Raw genomic sequence first — 11,935 nt, 5'->3', positions numbered from 1 at the left:
TGTGCAATTTACTGTAAGAAAACACTGGTATAGTTCGAAACGCAATTCTTACCTTATCATGTGTTGAAAATATATCATTTTCTTTTAATCCATCCAATTTGGCTATTGTTGAGTTACAGTTTGTTATTCCGAGACTCATTAATAGAAATTCGACTTTTTTTTTTAAAATCGTACATATCATTGTCACATTCTCGGACAAACGCACCGTATTTCAAGAATCTTAGTCCAGTTCCGGGAACAATTTTGAAAAACAAAAGTACACAGGTATTGTATTGTATTGTATTGTATTGTATTGTATTGTATTGTATTGTAACGTTTTTATATATCGCATGGCACACTAACACTGAAAACAGCAATTTCTGTTCCTGTTAGTGTCCCGTAATATTTATTTTTGTGATTTATCCGATTTAGGTGTCGGCGTTTACAAGATGACCGACGTGCTACAGTCCCGTCCAGATGTCTGGGAAGGTACAGCGTCTATTCTAACTCGGAGTGCAAACTTTCTGGCACGCCTGGTAAGTTATCCTCCAATGCAGTTGCTACTACCGGGTTAAAGTGTCACGTTTTGATTGCGACTTAAAGTCATATACCTTTTGTATCACCATTCATTCACATGTAGCAAATGTTTACCGTCTCCTTAAAGGGAAGGTATAGTTTTGGTTGAGATCGGGATTCAGGTTTTTAATTTCTTTTTTTTTTTTGCAAGTAATTAGAAACCACTTACATGAAATATTAAAGAGCATACAATTTTAAAAAGAATTAAAATTTCATGTGATGAAAAACGCTTTTGAAATGCCAGAGATAACCAAAAAGTAAAAAAAGAAGAAAGTTAAATTGTTTCAAGCCGTAATCAGTGGTAATGCTTGTCCTAATCTATTGATTTGATTATTGACATCGGTCTCCTCCAACTGTACACTTAACGATTTGTAGTCATGAAATATGATATGTATCATTCACATGATTATTTACTGATAACTCATGTTTGTACGTCCACGACTTGTGAATATGTTTGATAATGTCACGCTTATTTTTTTTTCAAGCAAGTGGAGTAATAAAAGTTACTGAAACTAAAAGCTTAAAAACAAAGTGGTTCTGATATAAGGTGTTACCCAGCTTTTTTTAGAACCACTTTGTTTTTACTTTGTTTGTTTGTTTGTTTTTTGATATCTCAGCCATTTTAAAACTGATTTTCATGAAATAAAAAATTTCAGCTCTCTCAAAACTCTCTTATGTTCTTTCATATTTTGTATAAGTGGATTCTAATCATCTCGCAAAAAGTTAAAACCTGAACCTGAAACCTGAAAATGGGCAACTTCATACAGTAGTATACATATTCAATATTTTTGCTCCTAAAGAAAGCCATGCGTATTTGTGCTGGGACTGATTATAGAGCTCACACAGACCCAATATTTCAAAAGCACAAAATGTTGAAAATTGATGATATTAACTTTTTTTCAGACTGCTACCTTCATTGTTCGCTACAATATTCAATGTTTACCTTCTTATTTCATGAATATTTTCAAACTCAATAAACAAATCTACTCCTACCCTACAAGAAATGCTTCCAATATTCATCTTATAAATCCCAGAACTTGTTTAGCTAAAAAATCCATTCGGAACACCGGCCCAGACGTATGGAATTCTTTACCATCTCAGTCCCGTACAATTCGCTCGATTGGTTCCTTTAAAAAATTTGTTAAACATATGCTTGTTGCTAAATATCAGTGACTTGATTTACATATCCAGAACATGGATTCTTTTGTTACTTGAAGCACCTTCATTCTATGTTGTACTCTGCCTTCTGTTGTAGGCATGCCATGGAATGTTTCTCTATTTTTATATACAGATGTAACTGGTCCGTACGTTGCTACATCTAGCCGTTACCTGGCAACAGGGTGAATGCACCTGCAATAGTGTTGTATTTGTACAGTATGTTATTGTACAGCGAACGAGGAGTCTTTCCATTTCTCTCTCTCCTGTTCTTTCTCACCATCTTTCATTACCGCTATCCCCTTCTTCTTTGTTTTTCTTTCTTAGCATCACCTGTGTACATGTCCGTGTATGTTTTGTTGTGTAAAACTAGTTTGTTTTTGTTGTAGTTAAGTAAGCCGATAGTTGCTTGAAACTGTTTATGTATTTATTTGTGCACGAGGCCCCAATATCAAGCTTGGCTTACTGGGGATCCTCCTGTATGGTACCTTTTGGTTTATTATCATTATATCTCCGTTCTTTGTCACAATGATTTGATTACCTGTCATGTGCAAAATCAGCCATGAATTATTATGAATCATGTGTTTATCTCTGAAAGTGATCAGGGTTGATATTGTACCATACAGAAACAATGAAATGAAATGAAATGAAAATGAAATGAAATGAAATGAATCGCCATCTCAACCTAAATTGTACTATCCTCTTAATAATATTTTCTGGTGTGTCAGAATTTCTTCAAATCGTTGTTTAATATTTCTTTTGTACTCCAGGCCTTGAGAAGACCAGGATGGCAACTGCAGATATTTTTCCTCAAAGTAATATTTAATACGGACCTCTGTCTCCAATTGTACAAACGCAACGAGGTAGGAAGACGTCCTGAAAAAACGTTCAAGATACGCAATTACACAACGAGGTTCGGTCTGCCGGAGTACGCCCGACGTCTCACGAGGGAACGTGGCAGGGTGGTCACCATTCAGACTTCCGATCCTTTGTTTGAAGTTGTATACATTGTCTTCGAAAAGTGAGCATGCAAAATTTGGCGTTTAATACATTCACCTGTTGACATCATTTAGAAAATACATTCCTCACCGCAAAGTAAGCCTACGTGGTTTAATATAATTTCGTTACTTATTAAAGGCGGCTTTGAACAAAGGCCGGCAAATGTATACGTGCATAGAGTTAAGACAAATGAATAAACGGCAAGGTTCTTTAAGTGCGTTCATGCAGCGTTTTCACTCTTGATTTTGACTTCTTTTTTTTTTTTACGAAACCCTGAAATTAAGAGCAACTACATGTGCAGTTTAGAGGTAATATATCATTACCATGAGAGCTTTACATCGATCTTTACGTAAATACATGTAATCATTAAATCCCTTCTTTTAGGGGGATGCGAACGACATTAAGTTACATTTTTCGCATTTCAAATTATTCAAGTTTTCAAATACCTCATTGGCTGTATGACTCTTGGGCTATATATCTCGTGAGCTGTATAAATCGTGGGCTGTAATGATTCGTGGGTGTCAGTCTTGTGACGTTCAATCGTACAGATGCACGTGTGAATTGATTAAATGTCGCACAATAACCATTCTTCAATATGAATGCATAATTTGCTTTGCTGGTCATCTACAGGGAGAAGTTGAAGGAGTTCATACAAAGAATTGATCCTTACGTAGAGAGCCCTTACCAGCGTAGGCCGGTGAGATCAAAACGTTTTTTATTCCATACATTTAATGTGTAGGTATGCAGGGAAACAATAAACTCATGAAAGCATTTCCTTCTTTTTCCGAAGAAGATTAATCTAAGCAGATGTCTCTTTTAATTATCATTGTTATGCTGATGATATCCAGATATCATTTCTACCAACCCAAACCAATGTCGTTGACATCATTTAGAAACTTGCGGCTTGTATCCATGATGTCAAAGAGAGGAAGAGCTCTCATTCATTGAAGTTAAATCAGGAAAAGTCAGAGTTGTTATTTATTGGCTCCAAAGTTCTACTTGACAAGGTCAGTCTCCCTTCTTAAACGGTTGATAATAATGTAGTTATTGTTCCATCTAAATCGTGTAGAAATCTTGGAGTATTGTTCTACAATGTCCATGTCTGTTCAGATCTCTGCTGTCCGTGAGGACAGCAGAGATCTGTGAGGTATGAGTTACGCAATTTGGGCATCATTCGAAAGTATTCAACTCGTTCAGATACACACACACACACACAAAAAAAAAAAAAATAGTTCATGCTCTTATATCGTCCCGACTTGACTTTGGTAATGCACTCTTATTTCAGCTACCACAATCTCAACTTTCACGGTTACAAAAGTTGCAAAATTCAGCAGCTCGTATTGTTACCCTTACCAGGAGAAATACATTACCCCTGTTTTGTCCTCATTGCATTGGTTACCCGTTGAATCTCGCAATTTATTTCAATTATTACTCACCTGTGGAATGTTGACTCCTTTTAAGTTGCCCTCAAGACTCATTTGTTCATAACCGTTTTCCAGTAGAATTGTATATTATGATTTTTTTCATCATCATTATTGTGTCATTAATTTTCATGTACATGTTGGTGTAAGGATTTTTGTATTTCATAACTCACTTCTTCTACTTCCCCTTGAGCACGTTAGTTATGTGGAATACCCTGTATTATTATTTATTATTCTGGACTCTCATCTCGAAAGTATCGGAACTTTAATTAACTCAGCAATAGAATGCATTCGAAAGCATAGCTCACATTTGACATTAGCTTATATGACTTATTTATAACTATTATATATATTATTTGAAAGAACAAAAAATAATTTCTACCAAAATTGGTCATTTCGTGAAGTTACCCTGCATTTAGATGCTGAGCTTCATCACTCGGAATAACAGACATTAGAAGGAAAAAAAGTCATGTAATTCGAAAGCTTTGAAAACGAGTTTTGATGCACAAAGCTATCTCTGGTTGTTATTATAGACAGATAGGTTGGAGGCCCCGTTTAACAAATTATTTCTCATAAAATCAGATAACAAGAGTTTAATATGTTTTATTAAGTTTTATTACTTAATACTGATACTTGATATGAAAAATTCATATTGCTGTAATGAGAAGATGAGTTGTACTGATCTCGTGACATTATCAGTATATATGAACATTTCATTGTATTCTTAATTATTTCTTTGTTGGAAGTGATGAAATCAACTTGAAGAAGATGATTACATTTCTTCTCCAATGGTCGTAATAGGAGACGCGACAGGTTCCCGATATTCCGTATGACGAATACACCTGTGTTGCCTATGGCACTTACGAACTCCCTCTTGATGATACCCAGCCTACTCCCCTGACCAGCGATGCTCCTCCGCTCACGAAGCGAAGCACTATCGGGCATACCACGATGGGTGGGGCTATTGACGCCACCTCCACTCAGACAACGGAACGTAACTCCCTGCTTAAGAGTAGAAGCACATCCGATGTGTCATATGTCAACAACCTGCCTCCCGAAAGACAGAGCGTCATCTCTGTTAACGAGGATGGCATGGACAACAGACGTGCATCGTACGCTGTGGTGAAGGAGTTAAGGAGCGACGAAACCCTTACTGACTATGTGATGTGAGATTGATGCTCGAGTAACTTTGTTTTGTGTCGTTTTCTCAGTAATTAATTTTGATTAATTTCGTTGTCAATTCAAGTACTTCCTTCAATAGCCTATACCATGTCTTTTTTAACGAAAATTATGAACATGATTCCCATCAGCACTGTTCATTTTAGTCGTACATGTGTAACTACTTGCGTCGTATAGGGAACTTTAAATATTTTCGAAGGTCATTGTATAGGTGCGGCAGGTTGCGTGTCACCTCAACAACCCGCGACATTGGTGCTATTGGTTAAAAATAGTTAACAAACACGTTTGTCTTGCCGAATATGCCCACAATCAATAGGTTGACTGGCCTGGGAAGTCGTCATAAGGGCGTGGTTTTCTTTGTTTTTCCCCTTGCGCGTAAGGGTCCAAGAGCAGAGTGTATAACATGTCACTTGACACCCATATGTGCCATACGTGAATGTGGCTGACTCAGAGCACAAGAACTTCTCTAAAATAATCATGCTACAAAACTGATGAATACTTTGAACGCGCTAGATCTTATGAAAGAAGAGAACTTAGATGTGACTCTTGTGATCAATAGCGTTATACTGCTGGTGTATCGATATTCGCGATCTTTGTGCATAATAGCATGCTACAATTTAAATAATGTATTATGATTTAATATTATATAATATGATATGATATACATGTAATGTAATATTATATGATATAATATAATATAATATAATATAAGAATTATATAATTTAATAAATCTTACATCATATAATATGATATAATATGATATAATATAATATAATATAATATAATATAACAAAATATTATCATGATATCTGATATATCTAGATATACACTGTAACATTACATGATGTCATATAAACAGTACATATTGAATGCATTATACTACTCTAAGAATGCATGACTGATGCGTTATTGGTCCTAGTGCAGTTTTATTTATGAACACGAATAGCACGTGAGTGTATACTGGCTAGTGTAGTATATGAAAAAGCATTTAACATTTGTTATTGTTTTTGTTTTGTAACATAGATTTAAATCCCGCTTCGTATTTGTTTAACAAGGAATTCCCGTGCAAAAATAATGAAAAAGAAAGCGAAGTTCAGAACCGAAATTTAGAACGAAATCAATGACTATCAATTACCAATTCGACCAGTTACAAATGAATCTTTTCCTGGACGCACTATTTACTACAATATATTACAGAATGATATTCTTCAATATGTTGATACATAATGAAATATAATCAAATATTGTTCTGGTTATTATTCATGATATCCCTGCAGGCAATTTCGACGAGACCAGCACAAAGAAGACGGCATCGAACAGACCCTACGTGCCGCTGATATCAATCAAAAATCCCTCAAGCTGGCGTGCCACAAACAATCCTTGGTGTAAGTTTCAAAGTGAACCAACTGAAACCGTCGGTATCAGATCAAGATAATATGTAAAAGTAAAAGTTTTGTCGAAAGGCGACTGAAACGGAAGTTGATAATGAATAGCAATAATTATTCTTAATGAAGTTCTAAACAGCCCCGAAAATATCAGTATAATGTTGTTTATGCTCATTTCTTTTAAAGAAAGTACGAGGAGAGCAATTGCTATTTCGATATGATCACATATTGACAGTTCAAGATACCGATTTAAGTAACTCAGTGGCAATTAATTTGTCGGCTAAAACAGGCTCCGATATAATGGCAGGAGAATGCTTAAACTCGTGCAGACTTAGCGGAGATGTGTTCACAAACAACAAACAACAAAATAATACATCAAGCCACTTTAATCAGCCTTTGGACTATGGGTAGCTGGGCTGTGGTGTATGTTACACACACACACACACACACACACACACACACGAATATATATATATATATATATAATATATATATACATATATATATATATATATATATATATATATATATATATATGTATTTATATATATATATATATATATATATATATATATATATATATATATATACAGTGGACTCCCGTTATAACGAAGTCCTCGGGACCGGCAGTTTTCTTTCTTTATATCGAACTTTCGTTATAACCGAACAAATAAACAATAAAAATACATAGTGTGGATAATGTTGGCGCCTGAATTTTTACTTTGGTGTAACCGTGTTCGGTATGACGGGGGTACACGGTATATATATATACATATATATATATATATATATATATATATATATATATATATATATATATATTGTGTTTTTTTTTTCCTTACGACGGTGTAGTGTTGCTGGCGTATCCACGTCATTGGCCAAGAAGCTTCATGTAGGCGATGTCTTACTTCGAGCAGACAACAAAGCTCTATATACCACTCACGACTGCTACGATACCTTCAAATGTGCCGTGAAAGACGAGGTGGTTTTTCTTTCTTTCTTTCTTTCTTTCTTTCTTTTTTTTTTCTTTTTTTCTTTCTTTCTTTTCGTAATTCTCACCACGATGATCAGAAATGAAACATAACTCATTTCAGTTCTGGTATATGTGTGTTTAGCCCAACTGTAGTTTCTTTCGCCAAGCTGAGTGCCTTGGTAAGGTAAAATTGAAAGATTATTACATATTTGGAGTTCATATTGTTTGGAAAGTCTCATGACAGAATTCTTCACTTTTTATACCTAAAACGATGCTTGAATATTGAGTTCCCTACAAGGCAAATTTCTTGCTCTTTCATTAAGCATGACAAGGTATCAATTCAACCCTTTTTGCTTATTTCATTTCCATAGTTTGTTATGGAAGAGATAAAGTGAAAAATATCACATTGCCATGAGAGTTGATTTCACACGTATGACATGGAAGATATGGAAGGAAAGCACTGCACTAGAGAAATTCTTCATTTGGTGTCTGTAAAGGGCAAGTTCGTCTTCATAGACATGTGGGTTGAGTGAATGCAGCAATATTAGTAGAACACATCAGTGAGAGTTTGAGCAAAATCGGACAATCCGTTCAAAAGTTATAGATTTTTGAAGTTTCTGCTCAGTCACAGCTGGATGAAAAGACTACTGTAGCTTGTGATGTCACATGAGTACATCGATATAAAGAAAGAATAAAGAAATTTAACATTTTCATTTTTCTCGCATAACAAAAGAACACTCGACTTCTCTCTTTCAGAAGGCAGGGGGAATAATATTACCCTTAATATACGTCAGTAGCAAGTCAAAGAAATGTGCACTTTATCAAAAAAGTACGGTTTTGTGAAATTCTCTTTTTATTTTTCTTATATAGTGTCACGTGAGTGACATTTTTTTTCTCTGCTACTCTGACACCGAAAGAACGGAAATTCAAACTGTTTGCATGCAGTTATGTTCGAGTTTAATCTTTCAAATCTTTGTAGCTTTCTCGTTCACATCATATAACAATACATTGGGCATAAAAGATAGTATGAAACAAATCATAAATACATAACTGGGTTATCTTGGATGACCCGAACTGGTGATCCCCTCAACTTGGCTCAGTCGTCATCGATGCCGGATACACTCGTCGTCGACCTCGGCACAGTCGCTTGGCTTGTCTCTTGGAAGCATCCTCCTCAGCCTTCACTAGTCCCTGCAACCACGCAGACTCCTGCCTTGACCCGCGATGCCCGAGCTCAAGCGACGACGAGCAGGCAAATGGAGATTGAGCCCCGTACCAAAGTTCGGATCATAATTGTCCAAGTTAAGTTTATATCAGCAGCTGGAGCTCGCATCTCACCGACGTGGAAAACCCCCAGAAAAACGACTGCTGCCTAAGCGGAGATCTATGCTGGATGTCTGATTAAAGTGTTTCTCCCCGATCCTCCACATTACTCAGCTTTTTAATAGCTCCCCTAGCCATAGAGATTAACACTAAAGTCCCTTACACTCCCATACACTTGCTTTTTCATGCCTTTCCTACACTAAAGAAATCATCCAATCATCATGCTTAAATATAGCCCTATTGAAACTGTACACAATGGCCCGAATTCACAAAGGTGGTACAAATGAAACCATGGTTTAAACCATGGACAAAAACCATGGAGCGCCAAGTGTCGCACGGAATATTGCGTTACAAAATTGGTCATTTCGTCGGCAAAATGACCATTTCGTTAACAAAATTATCATTTCGTGGACGAAATGTTCATTTAGTTACAAAATGTTGTCATTTCGTTACAAAATAATCATTTCATCGCCGAAATGACTGATTTCGTAACGAAATATTCAGTGCGGCACTTGGCGCTCCATGGTTTTTGTCCATGGTTTAAACCATGGTTTCATTTGTACCACCTTCGTGAATTCGGGCCACTATGTCTAGCCATCGTCGAGACCGCTGTTACATAACATCCTTACTCATGAACTTGTGAACAATAAATTACAACCAACACCCTAGTGACACTGACATAGCTGAGTCTCGACCGAGCTAGAGAACATTCCTAGCCACCACCTGGATGGGAGCTATTACATAACACCTCTATTCACTCAATTTCTATAATCTGAGTTAATACATAACACTGCAAACCGGGCACGCTGTTGCCATGCTATTTCTTTAACTTTTGCTTTGTCTCATTTCATGTGACTGCCCTGTCTGAATTTGACTGATATTAGACATGCTTTTGCTATGCCAGTTTATTCTTTTACTTTTACTTTGTCTCATTTAATGTGAATTTCCAGACAGTCACTTTCTCGCAGTTTGACCTAGTGGCTTTCTAGGACAGCTTTAAAACTCTAAATCTTTGCAAACTCAAACAAATTCGATTTTACTTCACTGGCAAAATCAAAGATAAATTTCTCTCCTGACATATAGTTGTACGCATGTGACATCATACACTGTAGTAGTCTCTTCTTCCAGCAATGACTGCGCAGATACTTAAAATATTTGTAACTTTTGAACGGATTGTCCATTTTCCTCAAACTTTCACTGATATGTTCTACTACTATTGCTGCATTCTCTCAATCCTTATGTATATGAAGGTAGACTTGTCCTTTAAGTCCAAAACCGTACTCGTAACATTAATTTCCCTCAAGAGAGTTCATATTGATAGTGTAAGGCTGTGCACTACAATGAGAATAATGCATGCCTTTGAAAAAAAAAATCGAAGAAAACACCAATAATGTTACGTAGTTTACAGACTGCTAACTTTTAAAACGTGCATGATCATGTATATTTGTTACACACGTTAGTCACCATATACTAAAAAAAAAAAAAAAAAAACACGTAGAAGCCGTAATCTTTGCAAATTAATATTTTGCGAAAAAAAAAAAGTAGAGAGAGTCTCCTACTGCTTTTTTATGGCCTGCAGGTGGCACTTCAACTGTTGCGAGTCCCACAAGGTATAATGTGTCATGTCAACCTTCCGGAAGATGGACTGATTGAAGCACTCGGAGCTGAGTTTGAAAGTGACAGTTTCGGAATTGAGGTGAGTATGAATAATGGCGAAATTTCCTACGTATTCAAGGTGACTGCAATGATATCAATTCCGATTTATATATATTATATATATATATATATATATATATATATATATATATATATATATATATATATCTTTTATTATGGCACATCATGCTTTGAGACTCTGGTTGTGTTTTTCTCTTGATAGATCCTGATAAAAGTCGTATGCTGAAAGTTAAATGACTAGAGGGAGCATATGAGAGCAACGTCAGTCTCAAACTTATAATGTCTTACACATTATCTCCACATTATAAACATGCCATATATATGATATATGATATATATATTTTATATATTTATAAATCTATTAGTCTTTGTATGTACGTATAATATAATATTTACATTTATCTAAACATATATATATATATATATATATTGTTATACAAGTATATATATCTTATATATATTTGCATATATATATAAACATATAAACCTATACCACACGGCAGGTCACAAAGTTCAACGGCAGTGGACTCCTTGTCTTGAATGGCCAGATATCAAACCGTCTATCGGGCAAGTTTTCCAAAGACGAGGAGAAGGTCAACCTCGGTCTGGTTGAGATTAATCAAAACCCCGTGCCACTGGATTGCTCCAACGAAGAGGTGAGTTTCAAAGCCTCCAGGTCAGCGCAAAAGCTTTCGTAATAGGACCTACTTTCACCATCATTTTCCTTCGCTTTTCAAACCATCAAATTTCTCGAGGAATATTTCCTGCTTTCTTCAGCACTAATTTCACGGCCATGGAATAAAACACAACGGTAGAAGATTATAAAACAAACACACACATACACACACACCAAAACAAAGACGCGCGCACGTACGCACAATCCCTGTACCATTTCACATTGCCATGTCTTCTGGGGTTCGTTTTAAAGTTCCCTGTAGCTAGATTGGCGAGATCATATCTCGAGATGAACTTGTATTATTCTACATGTATGATGATCCTACCAGAATTCTACTCTTTTTGTGTTCTTGCTCAGGTCCAGAACATGTTACGTAATGCCGGTCGAGAACTCACCTTGGTATTTCTTCCTATGGATCTGGTAGAAGTTCTTCACGTTGCTGCAGGCTCGGAGAAATAAGTCAATAACAATGGGGAGATTTAAGAGACTACCGCGGTAACACTACAGGCTGCTGAGCTGATGCGTCGATCCCCCCTCCCCCCATCCCAAATAAAAAAGAGGTGGAAGTCTAAATATCAAAAAGGCGTTTCG

General features: G+C 36.1%; 1 protein-coding gene across 1 annotated transcript; it reads left to right on the top strand.

Annotated features, from left to right (window-relative positions):
• Nucleotides 1-428: 428 nt before the first annotated feature.
• Nucleotides 429-11,803, top strand: LOC140237800 (uncharacterized). Its single transcript, XM_072317733.1, has 9 exons — nt 429-515; nt 2,481-2,731; nt 3,820-3,856; nt 4,932-5,296; nt 6,588-6,695; nt 7,548-7,677; nt 10,571-10,687; nt 11,172-11,324; nt 11,702-11,803. The coding sequence occupies exons 1-9, from the start codon at nt 429-431 to the stop codon at nt 11,801-11,803; spliced, it is 1,350 nt and encodes a 449-aa protein (XP_072173834.1).
• The last annotated feature ends 132 nt before the right edge of the window (nt 11,804-11,935 follow it).

The sequence above is a fragment of the Diadema setosum genome, chromosome 2, assembly GCF_964275005.1.
Source record: "Diadema setosum chromosome 2, eeDiaSeto1, whole genome shotgun sequence".
NCBI classification, from domain to species: domain Eukaryota; kingdom Metazoa; phylum Echinodermata; class Echinoidea; order Diadematoida; family Diadematidae; genus Diadema; species Diadema setosum.
This window is presented reverse-complemented; position numbering and strand designations above follow the sequence as displayed.